Here is a 22,003-nt window from a genome sequence, read left to right as displayed (position 1 = left end):
TCGAGAATATCACGTACGCAATCGCGGTGTAGAATTCTGAGCAAATATCGGAGATTTGGGCGATCTGTTGATTAGGATCGGTCGATAGCAACGGCTGCTCTCCACGTCACATAGCGGTCAGAAATTGGACGTTGCCGTCATTCCAAACTCGTTGCCTATACAATGAGACAATCATCTAAATATTGAGGAAGAGAACAAGAGAAACAATTATCATGAGACAGTGAAAATAACCCGGCAGCCCTGTAAACGCCCATAATGACATGAATGATTTTTAGACCCTGTCCTCTTATTTTTTTTTCGTCTCTCTTTTGCTTCTCTGCGCGCTGGCGCCATCCACCTGGCCTACCTACTCCCAAGCCAGAAATCATCACAGAACAGAGGAAAAAAAAAGGGATTAAAAGAGTAGGGGGAGCGGAAGGAACCGGGATTTTTCTAAAGGGCATGGGGGGCTCAGGCGGTTCCATAGACTCCCTCACTCGCTAGCCACGCTGCCTCTAGTCGGCGTTCTCGCGAGGCTCTCGGGGTTCCCTGTGCTGGCCTCCACCGCCTCCCCTACCTCCCCTGCCGCCCTTCTTACCGCCCCTCTGGCCTCCACGCTGGTTCTCCTTCTCACCTCCCTCACCGGTCTTGCCTTCGGCATCTTTATCTCCGCCAGTGAGAGCTGAGGTGGCTAGACGCTGAGAGAGCTCGATCTGTGTGCGGATGGTGTTGGCGAGATAAGCGACCATGAGCACGTCTTGGATGTGGTTGTTGAAGTCGCGGTCAATCTGGGCAGGGTCGACCTTGGGGGTGAGTGAAAGGGCGTTCATGAGGAACTGGCCGAGGGCGTTGTTGGGCTCATCCTCCTCATCGAGGACTCGGTTGATCCACTCCGAGACGCTATCAAGCAAGCCAACGGTCGACTGAAGGGAACGGGCAAGAGCCTCAACATCGGATACAAGCGGAGCGGAGCGTGCCTCAGTATCCTTAGCAGCGGAGATGGCCTCAAGCGCAGCGCGCTCAGAGTCGCCGTAGAGAACCTTATGGGGGACCTGAATGAAGAGGCAGGACGAAGCAGCACTCTCAGCATTTACTGCTACGGGAGCAGAGATATAGCACCTAGTATCGATGGCAGCGCCCGGGTCGGTCGAGATGGTTAGGTGGACGGCGGGGTGAGGGAAAGTACCCGTCTCGGGGCTGGCGAAAAAGTTTTGGATAAGGGCCGAGAAGGAGTTGAGCTCGAGCGAGGTGGTGTACCAGCCGAGAAGGCTCTCCCTGGGGCTAGCCTTGAGGGTGAGGGCAAGCATGTTCTTCTGGTAGTCGACGTCGACTTCGACCTGGTCCTCGTTCTCCGTGTGGGGGATCGCGAAACACGACCGCACCTCGACTTCGGTTCCGTCTTCCGAGCGCACTCCCACGAGGGCTCCGATGACGCGCTGCGATTGAGTGTCGCGAGTATCGCGGCGTACGGCATGATCAAGGATCGAAAGGATGACTTGCGGTTGAATGTTGACGGCGACGGGCGAGAGGGATATGTTCATGCCGACCGCAGCGGGGGCCAGCGGCCTGGCCAAGTGGAGAAAGTTGGTCACTTCTACCGCCATCTTGAAATATTTTCCCCGGTAGGATAGTAGGAGGGCCTAGAGATGTCGAGGGGAGGGCGAAAATAAAGCGCTCGGTGACCGACGACTTGGTAGAAGGGGGGCGTCGAGTGGTATGGGGGTAGGTTTCCAGGTTCAGGCTCCGAGGGGATCGATTCGGCGAGTGGGATGTGGTTGATTTTGGCGGGCAAAATTTGTGCTTTGCCATCCGTGATGCAGTGAGGGCTTCGATAACGATAAGAAACGTGGCGGGGCTGCCCCTCTGTGTGTGGCTGTGGCTGTGGCTGCATTTTTTTTTCTTTATCTTTTTTTCGTCAATGAACTATCTGGGACTTCAAGAATTATAGAAGTTGTCCTCAGTTTCATTCATTTTTTTTTTATTCCCACGTCTGTTTCTAAACCAATGAATTAATTCGGCTTTTTTCCTCAGTGCACTAGCTCCCATATGGCTCAAAAGCGTAGAGCCGCCCCTGGTAACCGGGGATCATCGAGAGGGCGTGGTGGAAGGGGAAGGGGAGGTAGAGGGGGACGAGGCGGTCGGAGTGGCCCTCGCTTTCACACACAACGCCTTGCAGACCACGACGTCAAGTATGTACTACTTTCAGAACCCACATACATTCAGTGCTTTATTGCTAACATTCTGCAGCGATTCTGGGAGTATTTCTGGTCAGGAAAATGATCTCGACGAAGATCATTTCGACGACCTTCAGTCCGATGAGGAACCCGAGCCAGAGGTGAAGCCTTATATGGCTCTTTTACATAGTTTATCAGAGTCTTCTATGCCGAAGGCTAAGAGGCGGAAACTGAGCCATAGTGACGAGGTGTCTGGAGGTGGTTATCATGAGACTGATGATTCCGACGAAGCTGAGCCTAAGGATGTCGACTTGGCAATTGAAGACGAAAGTGAAAGTGAGGAAGGAACTAATGAGATCCCGGAAGCCCCCGTCGACGATGACGAAGAGGACCCTTCCGATCCGTTTGACTCACATTTCTCTAACGCGGACGAGGCGGCCATATCTGGGAAGGTCGAGGCTGTACAGCGGAATCAGTGGAGGCTCAAACGCGCAGTCACTAATCGGTCCCGAGTGGTGTTTATGCACCCGGAGGACGGTAACTCTAAAGAGTTTCCGTCATCTACATCAATCGCCGGACCTTCGTCAGTCAAGCTTAAGCAAAGGCTAAAACTTAGCTCTACGAGCGTGATGCCCAACTTTGATGAGGTTCAGATGCAGCTTGCACCAATGGTTTTCAACTATCAAGACGTCTTCTACTGCCAACGCACGGTCGATAACTCTGAAAGCCTTCGGAAACTCGTGTCGCTCCATGTTCTCAACCACGTTTTCAAGTGAGATATCCCTACTTAACAATTCCTGTGATTCTGGTACTAATTCATCTATTTTCCAGGACTCGAGATCGTGTCTTGAAAAATAATGCAAGGCTTGCGAAGGAAGGCGAGGACACAGAGCTGGAGCTGAGAGACCAAGGCTTTACGCGACCAAAAGTTCTATTCCTTTTACCTACACGTCAATCCTGTGCCAAGGTAGTTAGTAGCCTCGTGGAACTTTGCCAACCGGAGCAGCAGGAGAACAGAAAGCGCTTCGAAGAGAGCTTCATCGAGAAGGATCCTGCATTTGGAAAGGATAAGCCCGCCGATTTCAAGGAACTTTTCGAGGGGAACGACGATGACATGTTCCGCCTGGGGTTGATGTTTACGAGGAAAACACTGAAATACTTTGCGCCTTTCTACCGATCAGACATCATATTTGCCAGTCCTCTCGGTCTCAGGATGGCAATCGGTTCCGAAGAGGAAAAGGGTAAAAAGAAGATGGACTTTGACTTTTTAAGTTCCATCGAGTTGATCGTCATGGATCAAGCGGATGCTCTGTTGATGCAAAACTGGGAACATGTCGAATTTATATTTGAGCATCTCAATCTCCATCCCCGAGAGGCCCACGATTATGACATCGGCCGTGTTCGGAACTGGTATCTTGAGAACTTGTCCAAACACTTCAGGCAGACCATCGTCCTGTCAGCATACAATACCCCCGAACTCTCAGAGTTGATGAGGTCGCATTGCCAGAACTGGGCCGGAAAGCTTAGACTACAGCCCGAGTACTCGGGCGAAATCCAACGCCTCGGGGTCAAAGTTAAGCAGACCTTCTCTCGATTTGATTCGCCATCGGTTGATACGGATCCGGATGCGAGGTTTTCCTACTTCGTCGCCGCGATTGTCCCATATCTCGTGAAGAGAGCAAAGGACATTACCGGCGTCTTAATCTTTATTCCCTCCTACCTCGACTTTGTCCGCGTTAGAAACTTCTTTGCGACGTCTCCTTCCCTCGCAAACATTACTTTTGGCACAATATCCGAGTATGCGGATGTTCCAGAGGCTTCTCGAGCTAGGTCTCACTTCCTCAATGGCCGGCACAGAGTCCTTCTATACACTGAGCGAGCGCATCATTTCCGACGGAACCAGATCAAGGGCGTCAAGAGCATAATCATGTATGCTCTTCCGGACAATCCATTGTTTTACCGCGAAATTGCCGGAGGATATCTTGCTAAGAGTGAGCAAGACATGAGCCTGGAGGCTGGGCAGGGGTCCGTCAGAGTTATGTTTTCGAAGTATGATGCGATGAAGTTGGAGCGGGTGGTAGGAAGCCAGAGGGTTGGAAAGATGCTGGCGGAAAGGGGCGATACCTTTGATTTCGTGTAATATTATCGAGAGTGGCAGCTTTAAGGATCATAGCGAGCCCTGGCAAGTTTAAATGATTTGAGAAAGGTGGAAAATGGAACTACACCTATAATACGACAGATAGACACAGATACCATGACACTTCACACAACACGTGTTTCTTGTTCCTTAGACTGATGCTCCGCTCACGCAGCAAATAACATCGCTAGTTTGTCTAAATGCCAATTCCATTTCCCGTTGCATGATCTTACAAGTTTGTACACAGGTCTTAGCTGTTCCATCCACCACTCGCCTTACACGTTTTCCTCATGATATATCCAATTATTTCTTCGCCGCGATGTGAGGGGGATCGGCCTCCCAGTTCTCAGCCAACGCACTGCCCCATCTACGCTTCAACCTGTTCACCATCTTCTCAAACTCCTCCGTTCCCCTAAGTCTCGTAACTTTCTCGACGTTCTTCTTAGTGATGTCGGTGGATTCGACGCCACGTGCGCGGTCGCGCGCCACCGCCATGGCCGTCATCATGAATCGCGAGTCGCGGGGTCCGTCGACGAATTCGAGAATGGCGTACTCAGCCTGGTCGTAGATGTTGGCAGGTTCGGTTCGGGTCACGCGCGTGTAGCCGCCGGCGCGGTCCTTGTAGCGGTTCGCAAGTTCGCCGAATACTCGGGGCAGTAAGGCGTGGGGGGTCTAAGATCCATCTAGTCAGCCCAGGAAACCTCAATAACGGTTGATAATTGGGTGCCAATTCCTTCCGCCTCCTTGTCCTTGTCTCTGGGAGTTTGGCTCCGGGCTGGACAAAACGACTAAAGGGCGACAGAGCAGAGAGTCCGGGAGGGGGGCATCGTACATAAAGCATTCCTTGCACCTGTTTCCTACTCGTAACAGTATTCCGCTTCGCCAGAGTGATCAGTTTCTCCGCCAGCCGCTGTGATTCCTTCGCCTTGGCATATGTCGTTTGTATGTGCTCATGCATCACGAGGGCGGTGACCTGACTGCGCAGCAGGGCCTTCCGCGCAGAGGACTTCCGGCTAAGATGCCGGTACTTGACGAGTCCGCCGGCCATTTTCGCGATTTGTGAGGAGAGTGGACAGCGTGGGCTGGGGTGGGGAGGAGAGCTTGATCCAGATCTCCAGAGGTTTTTTGAGTAGTCTCAAGCAATTGAAATTTATCGAAGCATCCAGATGAATGGATGTGATTAGTCATCAATTTGATTCAAGTCCATCCATGATGGACATGGTAAACATCAGACACTGTACTCGGCTCAGGACTAATTGACGGTCTCTAGCTCTGATTTTCTCAGAGTGTACGGCTCAACTGATCTAGATGGACACCAATGCAAACAACTTTCTCCTCTACTATCACTGAAGTTCTTGGTTTCATGATATTGAATTTCTTGTCCTATCCTCATCGCACATTATAGTCACGTGATGGTCACAAATACTCAGCTCAGGTTCTGGTACATAGGTACTTGCCCTTTGTACCTTTCTTCACGGAAGGTTTCGGCTCTGGACATCATCGTCGTTATTATTTCCAGCTCCGATTTGCTGATTCGACCCCCGGGTCATGATCCCTCACTAAAGTAAAGTTTCCCGGTCCACAGCGAACGTAGCACGCCCAAGGGCCTTCCTTCCAATTGTCCTTTTCTTACTACACAATTGGCGAGATTCATAGAAAATGGGCTTTACAACGGGATTCGTAGGGTCTCCCCATTCTCCACACACCACCCCCCACGACAAGGGCTGAGGCTAATCCAAGAACCTCTCTGGTTCCAATCACTAGGCCGGTGGTCTCACGCTGACACTTGCCGTCGCGTACTTGAGCTCGGTTGCGCATCAAAATGCTCGCGAACAACAATCCTCCCTCCTCCAGCAACAAGCACGTGTTCTCGACGCCGCCCTCGACCGACCACCGGTGCCACTCCGTCCAACAAGAGCTGAGCTCGCCGCTGCTGCGAGAGCAAACTTCGTCGACAGTGCCAAGGACAGGTGGAATTCCGACCTAGAGGGCGCAGTGAAATGGCTTCAGAGTGCCGATTGGGGACGGGCACGGGAAAAGTTGGAGGACAAGATATTCGGCGCTCCGGAAGTAGACGAAAGTGTCGAAAAGGCCAAGGCTGGCGTACTTGAGCGGGCGGCTGAGGCCAAGAAGGCCCTAGCAGACGCCGTTGAGAACGGAATATCGAAAGGAAAGGATGTTGTGGACGAGATAAAGAACGCGACTGGAAACGCAGTCAAGGAGGTTGAAGCGGTCGCGAACGAGGCGATACAGACTGAGTCGGATGTCGCGAAGGCGCTGAGGCAGCGTTATGAGAAGAATACAGCACAGACAAAGACCGTCGCAGAAGTGTTGAAGGAGCGGTATCTCCCGTTAGACCAGCGAGATAACACTTTGCTTCGAGGAATATGATGGACTAGCAGACCCATCAATTGGAAAGAGCAGGCGGAGCTGATGTGTCACTGATTCTGAAGGCACTCCGTCTCATTGTACATGATTCATATACACAACCAAAATGAATAGACTAATTGTGTTTTGTGATTCGGTAAGTTGGTGATGGATGAATTAGACATGGTTAATCACGAGCATTCTCCCTCTACGCTCCGCTGGAAATAAGCCAATGGGTGCTCTTCCGAGACTTCCAAAACCTCTATCTCTCTGTCACTTCAAACCTCTACCTGCGAATCGATTAATCCCCTTTACACAATATACACCACGTGCGCCTCACGATCGAAGCACTTAGACCACCTTGAGTCACACTTCCGACTCTTTCTTCTTCACAGAGACGCGCCCATGTCTACCGAAGCGCAAGCCCGACTAGATAGGATTGAAAGAGTCCCTGAAACTCACCAGAACGGTGTGACATATCGGCGGACTAGCAGTTCCAGCCAGCTATCGCAAGCCGTGGAAGATGGAGATTACGCAGCGGCGGTACAAAGGGTTGGGACGCAGAGGGAGCGAGCCAAGAGGGGTGAGAAACGAGGTGAAGCGGAAGGAGAGCATTAAGAGCGCAATGAAAGGCGCATCGGATGCCATTAGAGACACATGGAAGGATAGGAAGCTTCGCCCTGGGAAGGCTAAGAAAAAAGTTACTGCTCTAGTCACGGGCAGAGACAAGGATAATCAAGAAGCGCTCGAGAGGCGTCAGGATCCGCTAGCGCCTACGACAGCGACCGCGACAACTCAAAGAAAGCCTAGGCCGGCGATGACGCAAAGTAATAGAAGAAGGAGCGAGACTCCCAAGAGGAGTGCTATGTAGCAGGGAACGGTGGAGGAAACAGTGGCAGGAAGGGAGCTGGACAAACGCGCCAAAGGGAGCTGTTCTCATCTTCATCAGCAGCATCATAACTTCAGGCAATGGTTTAAGCGCAGTTGCCCGACCCAGAATGGCCACTGCAGTCGACGATCATTCTGAGATGGGAAGCGCGACTCGAGTTGTTACTATACGAATGACGGCAGGTGATAAGAGTCCAGGTTGGATCTAAGAATAAACATCGTGGGTTCTAGAGGAATACGAATGGGCGCAATGCTACGCGTCTTGAAAATGGAATGCACAATATCCATCTGCCCGCTGACATGCGCTTTAGAGACTCGTCTCCATGGCATCTCTGTTCTAGCCGCCGTTCCAGGGCGTGTAGTACTGAAAAGGCCAATCAATCAGGCTCGCAGATATATCCCTTTGCGACGCGGTGCATATCTGGCATTCACTGCCAGCGTTTGCGCCATCGGTTTCTTCACGGATGGGAGAGACTTCGGAGTCGGGCGTTGGCTGGCGGTGGAGGATATTATAAATTGCATTGGCTTTTTGTCTGGCTTTCCCATCAACCTGATTGCGCATAATCGGCCTGGAAGAAAGAGGAATTTGTGAGGTGCAACATGACTCTATTGTCGAGCTGGGCGGTATCGCGATGCGGCGGCGGTGGCTGTTGTTGGTCAGTCAGCTCTTGCCTCACGGAGGTTGCCGGAGCTAATCAAGTAGATTGAGACAGTTATCGCGAGTTTCGATGTCTGGCGGATAGAGAAATAAAAATGCATTCTGAAAGGCATCAATTGGTTTCTTGATTGTTGCTATCGCTATCACTATCACTGGCGGGTGGTGGCGCACAAAGTTTCTAGAAATTCTAAAACCCGCCGATTCCGCACACCTCACGATACTCCAGCCCCACAAACCTCCAACTCCCTCTGCCTTCCTCGCATCGTGAGAATCGGCCTTGATTTTTCGCCCAGGTTCAAGGCTTCCGCCATCATCTCCGAATTCCAAAGCCCCTCCTAGACCGGAAAGGCCGCAGCACCAAATATGTCTAGAGAGTCTACGCCTGAGCTGTCACCGCTTGATGTCGGTCAGGCCTATGCGCCGCTCCCTGTCTACAAAGAGGCTGGCGTCACCACGGCCGACGTCGATGGGCTGCTTTCGCCGGCGTTAAAACTGAGGGAAGACCTCAGCTCGGGATGCGGAGGTCAAACATGGCCGGCCGGGATGGTTCTTGCCAAGCATATGCTTAGGTACCACCGAGGGGATCTTGGTTCTGAACGAATGTAAGTGATCAATGAGGGGGGGAGCCAGCCACACTGGCATTTGAAGATTTGCAATATTGCGGTGATGTATAAACACCCTTCGATCGACGGAAATATCCCGAAGGATGTATGTCCTGGTCAAGTTGACTGTCTCTGTGGCCAGTCAGGACCTCACCGGCCTTCGATCCCTGTTTCTTGATTCTTGGCTGACGCGCTGCGGCGTTCTGACAACTATAGCCTGGAGCTCGGCGCTGGTGGTGGGCTTGTTGGTCTTGCAGTCGCCCTTGGCTGCATCCTGGAAAGTCCGGTGTACGTGACGGACCAGCTTGAAATGCTGTCACTGATGGAACACAACATCGAGCTGAATGGGCTCGGAAGCAAAGCAAAACCCATGATTCTCAATTGGTATGTAGTATTACATTTCCCTGCCCGATGCATTTCCGAACCCGTCACATTTGTTTCGAGCACAATGCTGCTGTGTTCCCAGAGTCCCCCATGGGGTATTGTCGATTCTCGTTCCTTTGTCGTACGAAGCATGAGCTGGATCACCGCATTTGATGTCGACTTCTGCTCAACAGCAAATTTCCCGAGTGGGCGCACCTTGAAACACTTTTGTCCTACGATCGATAATAGGCGGAACTTGAAGATTTTCGAAACAAACTCCACCCCATACCTTTCGTTTTTATCATATACTCGGTTCCTTTGTGAACTTTATCCCTTTCTCGTCTCCAAGCCCCTTAATACCGCCTGTCTAGGCTGCTTCGGTGTCACACAACTACTCGTTCACATTTTTCGCAGAGATTTGAGTGCTAATGCAGGGGGGCTGTTCCCTTCGCCACTCCCGGCCATTCTTTTTAGGGGAGAACCACTCAGCAAAGAAGTCATCGACTTCAAGCCAAGCGTCGTGTTGGCAGCCGATTGCGTGTACTTCGAGCCAGCCTTTCCCCTTCTGCTGACGACGCTAGCGTCTCTTCTGGAGCTAAACCCCTCAGCCATCATATACTTTTGCTTCAAGAAGCGACGGAGAGCGGACATGCAGTTCCTGGCGAAAGCGATGAAGAAGTTCCGAGTTACCGAGTTGATGGATGAGGACCGTGAAGTATTTAGAAGAGAGTCTATCTTCCTTTACGCTATTACGAGCAAAGGTACGAGTAGGAGTCCTGGGGACGGAGATCAACAACATAAAGCGTAATGGAGCTTGGAGGGGTGAATGAAGGCCGATAGAGGGGTAAAAAAAAGAAATAGAAGAAAAAAAAAAAAAATGCACAATAATCTCGATCTCCAAGTGCAACTTCATGAGGGTGGTTCCCAGTCTCAGTCCACCCACATGGTCGGACGCCACAGGGCGTGGCAGTAGATCATTGGGTCCTCTGCGTCTGACAGCTCGCAGGGTGCTGCTCTGTGCTGCTCGGAAGAAATGCGTGATATGTTGACAGGTCTTTCACACCCAGATGCCTGCTTGAACCACTCCCCGATACTTGGCGGAATCAGGGACCTGCCAAATAAATTTCCTTCTTTCGAATATTGCTTTGGGGGCGTCATCGGACGAAGGGCCAGAGTGTAGTGATGTAATGGTGTAATAGCACTTGATGGAAATGTTGTCCCGTGCTCACGAGGGCTTCATGAAAAACACTGCCGCCTATAGCACACTCGGGGATAGAAGTGAGGAGGGGGGGTAGGCACTCTATGTCAAGATTGAAAGGATGCCAGAAGAATCGCGGTGAGCTCGACCTTGAGAGTCTCGGCTGCCGTGGCATGGACGGGATGTGAATTGAATCTGTAAATCTACATGTATAATGTACGGACTCTTGAGGCATAAGGGGCTTCGAGATTAAAGTATCCGATACACTCTCGCCTGGCATTTACCCAAAGGAATGTCGGGCCTTTGGCAGAGACGGCATGTTTCTTTTTCTGCTGTCCTACATGAACTTGCAGACATCCGGGTGAAGCGAACTGGATGAAATTGGAGCGAGAGATGGTGATTGGACAGTCGAGATAGATGTTCGGGCTATTTCGCCTTCGGACGATGACGCTTTTACAAAAGCGCGAGGAGAATAGACAACGTCAGTACTCGCGCAGGAGAGCATGCACATCGACATTGCCACGGGTGTTCCAGACATCTGGGAACGGAAGTCGGTGAAACAACATTGAACACAGGGTCCGGCATCTTGCTCAGACTATTGACAACACCAGGCCGACGTCGACGGAATTCTGTATACTTCGTACGGCGAAGGGGTAGAAGAGTCCTTTAAGGAGCCCCAAGAGCACCCCAAAAGGCTAAATACCAATTGATATCGGGTCTAGCCGGAAAACTTCGACGTATTGAAGCCTACCAAGTAACAAAAAAGTGTATGAGGCTCTATGACAGGTACTTACACTAATCATGAAGCCACAAGAGGTCTTCGGCTTTCTGCAAGAGAGGCATTTACGAGCACAATTTTATGTCTCTTTATGTTAAATATGGATAAAACGGGGAGCAAGCAAAGGCGAGATTGGCACACTAGAGGAGTTGAGCCGAGTGCGGTGGAAGATGGACTCAACGTTGAAAATGGCATGTATGAGTGGGGCGAAAGGTCAGGAAAAAAAGAAAGAAAAAGAAACGTTTTCACCAGATGGTTAGGGGATGAGAGAATTCAGGCGCAGATTGTGGATTCATTTCTGATGCAAGGTTGTGTGGTGAGCTTTGAGTGGATTGATGAACCTGGCGGAGTCAAAGTCTGCTGCCACCGTCGACACTGATTCTGCTGTGCCTGGAACCTGCCTGGACCTTGGAAGTGATGGAGGGACTGAGGCAACCACCTCGGGGCAATGTCACTGCCCTGAAAAAAGGAACAGGGACATGATTGGCTGCGTACCTGGCACCTGCAAGGGGACTTGTTCAAAGTACCTTGACGACAACAAAGTGTACTCGCAGGTGGACGTCGGTACCGAGGTACTTTGACAGAATCAGCAAGAGACACCGAAAGCGTCGATTGATGAACTTCGTAGGAGCCAAGTGGTACTTTGTAGTGTACGAGGTACAAAGTACTTCTTCGACACAGCCTGCAGCGGACCCAGGATGACATCCCGGAATGCCACGGACACCCTGCATCGGGCGGGCTGGTACATTCTTGTACGAAGGAATGTGCAAACTGAACAACACCACTACCCCTGTTAGGAGGCCTGACACCGAGGAAAGAGAAGGAGATGGGTCCTGGGCTGGTGCGTTTCATGATCGACTCACCCAATCCGGCCAATCATCATCACTGGCGCTGGAGAAGGGGAAACAAACAGCCGATGTCAGCACGTTGCGGTGTTTAACCACCCCCCATGAGATCAATGAGTGAGGGAAAGAGAAAGCAAGGTTGAGGCGGGGTCAATAGACACAACATGACGATTATTGTCCAACAAAGAAAAGAGCAAGGAAAGATGGAACATACTACAGCAGCGCCTAACCCTATTTCCCCACTGCCTTGTCCGAGTCCACGACGGCAGACCACAGGCTATCCCGTCACCCAAGTTGTCACCTACCAGAGGGTCTCTTCCTCGTGGGAATATCCACTCTCCACAAGATCGGGGCTTATTAGATTATCTCATGATGGATCAAGCATAATGTTTGTCGTACTTCATCGGTCTCGCCAAGCAGGTCAGTCCCGAGGTACACTTGTGTATCCTAGACAGACCGATCCTTCTTCCTTCCTACCCAAGGCTCACTGAAGATACTTCGTATATACAACATTAAAGTGTTGTTCAGGGCTTCCTCTCTCAAGGATGGGGCTATGCTTCGCAGTGTAGGTTTAGTCGTTTACTTCGTATTACTATTGGTCCAAAAATACTCTCTAGGGCTTTCACGGATATGGATACCCGGAACATCCATGGATGTATCGTTCTCAGGTACCGGGCTTATTACGGATTAGCCTGGACCCACCCCAGCCCTTTGGTCTCGCTCGCTCAGGGACAACTCAGAGGTACTTCGTCGTGTACAAACGGCGGAGAGAAGTGGACTTCGTGCCTGGCTAGGTCCAACATGAATAGAAGCGTCCTGGGAGAACCAGAGTCACTCTCCTTGGACGAAGTAGTGTACCCTGGTACCTCGTACATCGCAGTGTAGGCCTTGTCGGGATCATGGCAAAAACAATGGGCCAGGGACGACCCAGAGACACAGGCGCAGGGAGGAGTCAGGGACAGGGACTTAACACTCACTCGATGGATCCCGCCCTCCCTCTTGGCCTCCACCCCCCATGTCATTCCGCTCGGTGCGGCCAGCTCAAAAACTCCCGATGCCCTCCCTCCAATGCAGGTTTTTCTTTATTTCCGCCTTCTCACCATTGCTTTCCTTCATTCCCTTTGCCATTCGCTGTTTGTGACTTTGTGGCCTTCCATTCCACTCTTTTTTTTCGGATCACTTTGGAGACAGGCTCTCTCGAATATCTCTTCCTTCTCTAACAGAGATCTCGATTGTCATTCCTTCCTGGCTTGAACCTTTCAGAGCGTTCCAATTACACGGCCCGACGCCACTCCTTCTAGGACGGACACAAAGATATCGGCTTTGAACAGCTGACCAGCAACCGAGCCCTCAGCAGCGCTGAACTACTCACGCATCTTCATCTTTGATATATATAAAAAGTATACTACTTCGAGTGTACCTCCAACACCTGGACACCATGAAGCCAACTTTCGTCATTCCCGCCATCTTTGCCGCCGTGGCTCTCGCGCAACCTCATAACATTCACCGCCATCGCCACGCAAAGAAGTTCGCTGGTGCTGCCCACCGATTTGAGAAGCGAGCCATCACCACCGAATGGGTTATCGAGACCGCCTGGGTGACCCAGACTGAATATGTCGACGGAACCACCACCATCACTGTCGAGCCTGATGTCACTCCTGTTGCCAAGGACGATAACGCCAATACCGAGCCCGGCAAGGACGCCCAGTTCTTTGAGACTCCGGCCCAGAAACCCCCGGTGGAACCCACTCCCACCCCCGCTGCCCCGGAGCCCGTTGTCAACACTCCTCCCCCTCCTCCTCCTTCCCCTACTCCCGAGCCTGTCGCTCCAACCCCCGAGCCCCAGCCCGTGGCCCCAGCCCCCGCCCCCGTCGCTCAGAAGCCTTCTCCTTCGGTAGCGGTTCAGGATACTTCCTCATCTGGAAGCTACGACAAATCCGTGGGAGGAAACGGTGAACTGACTTTCTTCGCCGTCGGTCTCGGCGCCTGCGGTTTCAACGACGCTGGAAAGGATCGGTCCGAGTACTACGTCGCCCTATCCCATTTGGTTATGGGTGAACTCTCCAACAGCAACCCCCTCTGCGGCAGGACCATCACCGTCATGGCTAACGGAAAGAGCATTGTTGCCACCATCCGTGATAAGTGCGGCGACTGCGCCGCCAATAACATTGACGGTACCGAGAAGCTCTTCCTCGATCTCTTCGGAGACCTCGGTCTCGGTCGCATGCCTGTCGAGTGGTACTTGAACGCAAACTAAAGAGCTTGATTGTTTTGCTCTCTCCGATTTCCATTCTGCTTGTCATCGTGGCCTGAAGCTCCAATGGTTGCCTTGCTACTGTCCGCAGGGAGCAAGGTAGTTTTTGATTAGCGCAGGGTGTCATGGTGCCTTTTTTCAATGTTTCCCGTCTCCATGTTTAGAGTAGGGTAATGTTGAAAATGTATATACGTTCTTCCTCTGCTTTTTTTTTTCTTCGTTTTATCTTGGAAGTCCTTTCGAAGAAGGGCTGCGAAATATACCGCATCGGGATCGGATTAACGGCATGGAAAAGACCCAAGGGTTTTGGTCTGTTTTCTTCTTTTTTTTGGGCTTCGGGATGATAAGATGACACCAGCGGCGCAACAATGCGACCACGACACGCGCTCATCCCACCAGGACCCATTTGTTCTCGAGCTTATGAATAAACTGGCTCAAAAGGAGAAAAGAGCACAACCCATGGCGCGTGTTGAAAGGTCGGCACGGGCTTTCCGCATTATGGCGATGAACATATAGAAGAGATTTATCTTTCCTGATTTTTTTTTCTTGTATATACAACTTTATAAGGGTGGTTTGGTGGAAACATCTTACGAGAGGGTCAGCCCTTGAATGACACGCAGAACAAATTGGAAAATTGCCTGCACGCTCTCTCACGACCTTCTGTGATACCGACTCTATAAATTGTAGAAAGGCAGTCTATTATCACTACGCCAAGCTGAACTGCCCTCGGCATAGACGGGAAGAAATGAGACTTGACAGAGGAAGGTGTTACTCTTGAGTCAAACATCGTGATCGAATAGTCAGCGTTAGGAGTGTTGGAGATCGGCATAATCGGGATGAGGGGGGATCTGCAGATCTTATGATCTCCATCGCGTTCAACCTGGTAACGAACTAACTGGGGTTTTGAGACAGCCACATGTAAACGAAGTCCGAAGCCACCTCTGTATTATAATAAGACACACACCACAGTCTTCATAGAACCTATGAATGATCGGGCCCTATCTACCTAAACTCAACAGGGTCTCTACATAACCCCTAGTATCAACACCGATCCCCTGCGCCAGCCTACTCACACTTTCCCGTCTGGGTGCGAGCGACGAGCTAAACGCCCTAGCATGATCGCCAGCCCTTCTCAGCAGGAACACTTCCTTCGCGCTAGCTTCCTCCCCATCATCCGCACTATTCTTCGCATGCTCAGAAGCATCGTCCGCATCCGAGACCGACGCAGATCGATCGCGGCCTCCCTGGGAAGGAGATGACGTGCCGGGGACGGACGCCCGAGAGGGGAGGACCCTGCTCCAAACGATCCACCAGCCCTTATTTGTCTTTAAAGTCTTCTCGACGTCGCCTGCCTTGCGGGCGGAGAAGATGCCGAGGAGATGGGTGTGCGTCGCGATGGCTTCGGTGCGGGTCCAGAGGGTTGGTTTACCCGCGGGGATGTTGGGGATGGTGGAGTGGATGCTGTTGAGTCGAGGGTCCCAGACGAGGTCATACATTGACGAGGAAGCTTGAAAGGACGAGGATGCCGGCCCAGTGTTCTCGGGACGAGGGGGTCGGTAGCTCGTGGAGATTAGGAGCGGTTTGCGCAGTGGTGAGAGTTGATAATGCAGGGAGCGGTAGAGGGCGTCGGAGGAGAGGGATGGGGTTTCGGGGCGGAAAAGAAAGGTGAAGATGAATGGTCTATTGATATAGACAATTGCCCGGAGAGAGGCGCGTGTGAGGGCCCGGTCGTCGTCGGATGAGATTGTGACGTGGAGCGTTCGCGTGTGTGTAGAGGGTTTTCTGGACATCTCGTCGTCGTCGTCGGAAGATGAGTCGCTAGGAGGGTGTTCTTCGACGGTGCCCTTAAGGCCGATCAGAAAATAGCCCTCGGACTCGTCCGCTGCTTTCTTGGTGTTGTTTCGCTTCTGCGTGTCGGCGGGAGCCGGACTCTTGGGCTTGTCACTCTGAGATGCATCTGGGGGAGCAGGACTGCCCGGTTTACTTTCGGAGCCCCCGAGGGACCAATATGTCCCATAACCGAGTTTAAGCATGCTCACAAACTTGTCCATGTGGCCTTCAGCTTCTGGTTCCGCGGCGGTCGTTTCGGGGTTGGTCGGATGTTGCGCTGATTCCGGGGCGGATGGCAACTCAAGGGCTTCGGCAGGATCATGGGTTACCTTCTTATCCGCTTCCTCTTGTTCATTGCCATCCTTTCGAACGCCTCCTCCTCGCGAGTCTTTGGCAGTTGGCGAAGTACTAGGTTGAGGGGCGTGAGCTTCCCGAGGTTCCGGTGATTTTGGTGGTGACTCTTTCTGCTTTTTCTGACTTGGTGTAGACGAAGGAGCGCCGATGACACCGTATGAGTTCTCCCCCCACGTATACAGATCCTCAGTCCAGTGTACTACGTCCTTCAATGACCGCCTGGTCAACGCACCGACGCCGAGGAAGATGGCCCCATCTTCCGCATCGGGATCCTGTCCAGTCCCTAGCCACGGAACCGTGACTCCCTCTCCGACGTCTCTATCAGCGCTCTTGTCACCACCCCCATCCGCTTCACCAAACTTAGAGACGACAAGGTCAACCAGCCCGTCTATTCTTCCCACTAAACCCTCCAACACCTCCCTCTCGCCACTCCCTCGATCCTCCTCTCCTACACCGACACCTAGCTCACCAGAAGCAGCGATATTGATCCCTCCAAGGATGCTCCGGATAGGGTTTCCGTGCATTGAAACGCTCCAGGTCGATAGGAAAAGGTCCCAGTAGCGCGTTAGCGAGGAGATAAATCGCCTTCTTCCCAGCCGATCAAATAGCCTGGACAGAGACACGTCATGGTGGAGAAGAAAGAGTGAGTGAGCGCGGAGGAGGTCCTGGAGGAGAAGCGCGGCCGGCTTTACTTCTTTGGATGAGTACTCGAATACATCTTCGCGCTGGGCGGGAGATGGTGAGGTAGGTAGTTTAGGTGGTAGGGGTAGCCGTGTGAGATCGATTGACTATGAGCATGCGTGAGCCGTTTGTATGTATATGAGAGACCTTAAAGTTGTACACATATTGGCGGGAGGTGAAACAAAAATAAGAAAAAAACAATGGGAAAGACAGGAAAAGAAGAGAAGTAAACAAAAAGCGGAACAGAGATGGTGTAAGGGATAGACGAAGTATTGTAATGAGACCTACGCTTAAGATCCACCATCCCGGCTCAACCTCGTGCACCACGACCCTACTTTTCTCCGTCTCAATGACATCTACTGCATCTCCGCCAGAGAAGCCGCGACTAAACTCCACCATCCCCTGCGCCAACCCAATCTGCCTCAGCCGCTCATTGCGCTCCTCGTGGGACACATCCTCGGCCAGGCGTGAGCGTTCACGGCGGCCCTTCCTTTTGCGGCCCGTCCTTCGGCGACGGCGGGATAGCGTTGTGACGGAGGCATAGTAGACTATCTGGTGGGCGAGGGCGTCTTCATCCTGGGAGGCGGAACTGAGAGATGGGTTGTATATGGCGAGGAAGCCGAGGTGGGCGGGGGTTATCGCGGACGTCATGGTGTTGTGTGAAGGGTTGAGGAGGGAGGTTTGGGCCTTCGGCGCGATGCGATGATGCATGAAACGGAGTGGTGGCACTGCAAACAGGATGTTAACCCGCTGGGCTGCAGGGAGATCTATCCATGGATACGCTCTTTACTAAACCAGGAGTGTTGATATAATTAAATCCTGATTTAACTGGTTTACTCTCCGCCGTACCTAAACTACGTGGTTGATCTCGCGACCTATAACTGATGGCACTGATGGCATCAATTCAATGAATGCATCTAGACTCTTTTCTCTGAGGTTGGTTTGATCAAGTGACTGGATCAACTGACGCCAGCTGAATTCAGATTGCGTGCCAAAACTACTTTAATCTCGCTCTGCAGGCCACCTGGGACTACCTGAAATTTAAGTTGAGGTCGCCCTCGGCAGACGTTGTAACCTCCGTGCGAGGTTAACATCAGACCAATTGATCACCAAGGAATACTGATTACTTCGTAAACTACAGTTGTCGCCTGTATGCCAAGATCAAGGCAGTGTGGTAACAATACAATTATAATAGTATAAATATTGAATTTTTGTAACCATCAATAGACCAAGAGCATCAAATACAAGGTACTCGTTGACAATTGCAGCCAGAGTGTACATATCGAGATAATTTGTCATCCCACATCCCACTTCCCACCTTCCAAGTCCAGGATTGTCCCCCTCCCTTCACATGCAATGTTTTAATTCTCACATTATTCCTCTCCTCGGCGTTCAACACCTCTCAGCTCTTCACACCCGTTTATTTGAACTGATCTTCCGTCACACCAGCACCCATTGCCGCCGTGCTGGAAACACCACCAGTAATCATCTTCTGAAGCTCATCAACGTAGTTGGCACCGCTCCACTTCTGGTGCTTGACGACATCGACACCGGTGTCCATCTCGGGCTCCTGGACGAGCTCGCCGTACGCCCTCATGCCGATCTGGCTGTAGGCCTTGGAGAACTGGTCGCTGATGAGCGCGGTGGTGTGGAGACCGGCCAGGGTGATGAACTGCCAGCAGTAGCCGAGCTTGGCGAGACGGCGGATGTAGGTCTCCTGTTCGTCGCGGGGCATGGCGGCCTTCCAGTTGAAGGAGGGAGAAAGGTTGTAGGCGAGCCTAGATTGCAGGGTTAGCCATCAAAGGTTCTTTAGATGGGAGAAAAAATTAAGAGGCCGAGGTTTTCTTTTGGGGTTTTTACTCACTTCTGCTCGGGCCACTTGGCGTGGACACCCTTGGCAAACTCAACAGCCTGGGCATAGTCGGGAAGCTTGCTCTCCATCCAGATGGCATCGCAGTAAGGCGCATAGGCAACAGCCCTGTTGATAGCGCACTCACATCCGCCCTTCAGCCTGAAGTAGCCCTCCCTCGTCCTGGCGGCGTCCCAGTTGAAGTAGAGATCGAAGCCGGTGATGCGCCTGGCGATGGCCCTGGCCTCACCGTTACCCTTACCCTTGGCCTCGGCGAGGTACTTGGCGATGGTGCCCTTCTTGTCGGAGAACTGTCCGGCGTTGATAGCCTCGACGACGGCCTCGTCGAAGGTCTTGAGCTTGGCCTGGGCCATCCAGTTGTCCTCGACGGCCTGGAGCTGAGCGCCGACCTTTCCGGCCTGCTCGGCGGCAACCATGACGTCGGCGAGGGGCTGGAGAGAGGCGTTGGTGGTGCCCTGGATGAAGGCGTGGTCACGGGGGTCGATGCTGGTGGAGATCAGGGTAGCAGCCTCGGCGTCGGTTCGGCAAACGAGGACAAGGTCGGTGCCTATTGATCAAAATTGGTTAGCAGCTTTTTTCTTTTACTTTTTCCTCCATCTTTCTTTGCCCCAATCTTTTCGCATCCATTTTTTCTATGAGGGGGCTAGTTATTCCATACCCATAATATCGGCCTGAGCACGGATGGCGACGAGGCGGTTAATGTGCTCGCTAATGGGAACAAGGACCTTTCCGGCCATGTGACCGCACTTCTTGGTTCCGGGAGCCTGGTCCTCAATGTGGATACCGGCGGCACCCTTCTCGATGAAGAGCTTGGTGAGCTTCATGACGGCAGTGAGACCGCCATGGCCAGTATCGGCGTCGGCAATGATGGGTCGGAGGTAGTCAATGTTGGCGACACCGGCGCGCTTGTTCTTGGGGGTAGTAAGACGCTCCTGGCGCTGCTTGCGGTCGTGGAAGAGCTGGGCCTGGAAGAGGTGGCCGACCTTGTTGGGGACGGTGGTCTTTTGTGTGGGCACGCAACGTTAGAACTGGTCCTCTCCGTCCCTCTCAGTTCTGGCGGGGAAAACTTACGTAGGGGTAATCGGCCAAATCGGGACCGGGCTCATCGGTGGAGGAGGCGGTGGAAGAAGATTGCCAGCCGGAGACATAGACTGTATCAAGGTACTTGGCCATCTGAGTCACCATCGTAGGGTCGAGACAGCCGTAGGTGTAGCTGGCATCGCGGTTCTAGAGCCCAATTGCCCCGGTTAGTTTTTCTAATTCTTTTTCGTTTTCCTGGCTGGACATCAAGAGTCTTCAGTCCAGTCGTTGGACCGCGGATCTACGCCTTACCTGGAATCGGCCCTCGAGGATCCTCCATAGCTTCTTGGACTGCTGGTTTCCGGGGTATTCGATCTTGAGGTTGCCACGCTTGGACACAATCTGCTCGGCGGTGAAGGGTCGCTTCGTGTACCTCCATCGAGAGTCGCTCCACCACTTCTTGACCTGCTCGACTTCCGCGGCGAAGGCCCTATCCTCCTGGTCGAAGTCCGCGGCGGGGTTAAGCATGTTGTTGGCCGCCATTGTGAATGTGTGTGCGTATGTAGGTTGTAGGATGTATGGAAAGGTGTGTATAAAGGATATCAGGAACAGAAGCACGTCTCACACGCAATGGCAATCGTCACAAGCTAAAATTCTTCTTCTTACTTCTCTAAGGTTGGAGAAAGGGTATGGAGAGATGTGGGGGATGAGGGGAAAGAGTGTCAAGGAGGTCAAGGAGGAAGAGGGAAAAGAAAAAAGGTTAAGAAAGGCAGAATACTCGCTACACATATGAGAAACTGGAGATAGCAAAAGTTAAATCATATCGTCATAAGCACTTACACACGCCCCCAAGTGCTAGTCCAGCTTCCTCGGTCCAGTCGGTCCAACGGGTCCGATACGGGCGGGCAATTCCCAGAAACAGTCATGCTTCCTCGATCCCTAGTGGCACTGCAAATGCGATCTCCTCCGGGTTTCTCTCTAACTGGGTGGAGGAGACACAAACCGGGTCACGGTGTACACGAAACCTTTTAGCTGTAGTCCTCCGAGGACCCTCTACGGTGACCAAGAAAAAGGGTTCTCTGCAAGGCAAAGCCGGACCGTACCAGCTACAAAGATCTAGACCAACACGCCCACGAACATTTCACACCCCTCCCCTTCGCCCCGCCGGCTTCAAGCCTCTGCCCCACAACCTCGGGAGGAAAGCTTGAAGGCCGTTTACAACGAGCAGAGAATGGCGCGAATATGTCCGCCACGTTTCAATGGTCAATGGAACCGGGGGCTGGTAGCCGAGGACAATTAATTCGAATTATCGTGACTTTGACTGATGAAGTTCGGCTGTTGCTTGCGCCGGGCGCATTTACATCATCGTTACCATTTTATTTTTCCTTCATCAGAGTGGCGGACGGCTGGTCAATCAAATTGGAGGGGCAGTAGCTTCACTGGGCTTTCCTACTTCTAGTGCACACTATATTACACAACACTAGTTTCCAGACCACCGAGCTGACGATCCCTTCGGCTCAAAGGGGGTGGGTGGGACGGAGGCGTGCGTGGAGAATTGGACAGAAGAGAAAAAAAAAAGAAAAAAGGAAAAAAAAAAGAAAACGGGGAGAAAAAGAAAAAAAGAAAAAAAGAAAATAAAGGCAGCAAGTGGCTATCGAAGGTCACTCGGCTCCCGCACCGAGGCGTTTCGCCCGGCATTGGCCGAGGCTACCGACCTTTTCGCACAGGCTCCAGACCTCCGCCGGTGGAAAAAAAAAACACACGCGCCCACATTGGATCCCACATTTTGCAGGTACGAAAGTCATTCGCTTCGAAAGGGTTAAAAGAAGCCGAGATTCGAATGCAGCAACCATGTATGATTTGCTCCGTCATCTTATTGATCTAGATCGAAGAATGGAGATAAGTCGGTCTCCGAGCTGGAAGAGTCATAGAGCCCTTTCGCCATGATAAGTTACTTCTTCAGACGCAGGCGCTACTGTCTTTTTTGCAGGCATTAGGAGGTAGG

The 22,003-nt window shown here is 52.1% G+C and overlaps 5 protein-coding genes and 3 pseudogenes across 5 annotated transcripts; 4 read left to right on the top strand and 4 right to left on the bottom strand.

Moving 5' to 3' along the window:
• Window positions 1-494: 494 nt before the first annotated feature.
• SAPIO_CDS2713 lies at window positions 495-1,583 on the bottom strand (annotated as a pseudogene; the record flags this gene model as incomplete).
• Window positions 1,584-1,793: 210 nt separating this feature from the next.
• SAPIO_CDS2712 (U3 small nucleolar RNA-associated protein 25) lies at window positions 1,794-4,293 on the top strand (the record flags this gene model as incomplete). The annotated part of the gene is made up of 3 exons (XM_016785663.1): window positions 1,794-1,798; window positions 2,227-2,925; window positions 2,985-4,293. 3 exons carry the CDS (start codon window positions 1,794-1,796, stop codon window positions 4,291-4,293), a joined length of 2,013 nt encoding a protein of 670 aa, XP_016645039.1.
• A 300-nt stretch (window positions 4,294-4,593) lies between these two features.
• On the bottom strand, window positions 4,594-5,338 carry SAPIO_CDS2711 (uncharacterized protein; the record flags this gene model as incomplete). The annotated part of the gene is made up of 2 exons (XM_016785662.1): window positions 4,594-4,962; window positions 5,123-5,338. The coding sequence occupies 2 exons, from the start codon at window positions 5,336-5,338 to the stop codon at window positions 4,594-4,596; spliced, it is 585 nt and encodes a 194-aa protein (XP_016645038.1).
• Window positions 5,339-5,949: 611 nt separating this feature from the next.
• Window positions 5,950-6,681, top strand: SAPIO_CDS2710 (uncharacterized protein; the record flags this gene model as incomplete). The annotated part of the gene is made up of 2 exons (XM_016785661.1): window positions 5,950-5,970; window positions 6,055-6,681. 2 exons carry the CDS (start codon window positions 5,950-5,952, stop codon window positions 6,679-6,681), a joined length of 648 nt encoding a protein of 215 aa, XP_016645037.1.
• Window positions 6,682-8,566: 1,885 nt separating this feature from the next.
• SAPIO_CDS2709 lies at window positions 8,567-11,076 on the top strand (annotated as a pseudogene; the record flags this gene model as incomplete).
• Window positions 11,077-13,427: 2,351 nt separating this feature from the next.
• Window positions 13,428-14,246, top strand: SAPIO_CDS2708 (annotated as a pseudogene; the record flags this gene model as incomplete).
• Window positions 14,247-15,241: 995 nt separating this feature from the next.
• Window positions 15,242-17,759, bottom strand: SAPIO_CDS2707 (Uncharacterized protein; the record flags this gene model as incomplete). The annotated part of the gene is made up of 2 exons (XM_016785660.1): window positions 15,242-17,215; window positions 17,397-17,759. 2 exons carry the CDS (start codon window positions 17,757-17,759, stop codon window positions 15,242-15,244), a joined length of 2,337 nt encoding a protein of 778 aa, XP_016645036.1.
• A 769-nt stretch (window positions 17,760-18,528) lies between these two features.
• On the bottom strand, window positions 18,529-20,541 carry SAPIO_CDS2706 (Isocitrate lyase; the record flags this gene model as incomplete). Its single annotated transcript, XM_016785659.1, has 5 exons — window positions 18,529-18,886; window positions 18,973-19,525; window positions 19,637-19,979; window positions 20,050-20,205; window positions 20,311-20,541. The coding sequence occupies 5 exons, from the start codon at window positions 20,539-20,541 to the stop codon at window positions 18,529-18,531; spliced, it is 1,641 nt and encodes a 546-aa protein (XP_016645035.1).
• Window positions 20,542-22,003: the final 1,462 nt, after the last annotated feature.

The sequence above is a fragment of the Scedosporium apiospermum genome, assembly GCF_000732125.1.
Source record: "Scedosporium apiospermum strain IHEM 14462 chromosome Unknown SEQ_SAPIO_0086, whole genome shotgun sequence".
In the NCBI taxonomy this organism is placed as follows: domain Eukaryota; kingdom Fungi; phylum Ascomycota; class Sordariomycetes; order Microascales; family Microascaceae; genus Scedosporium; species Scedosporium apiospermum.
The sequence above is the reverse complement of the archived record's forward strand: the minus strand, read 5'-3'. Positions and strand labels throughout refer to the sequence as shown.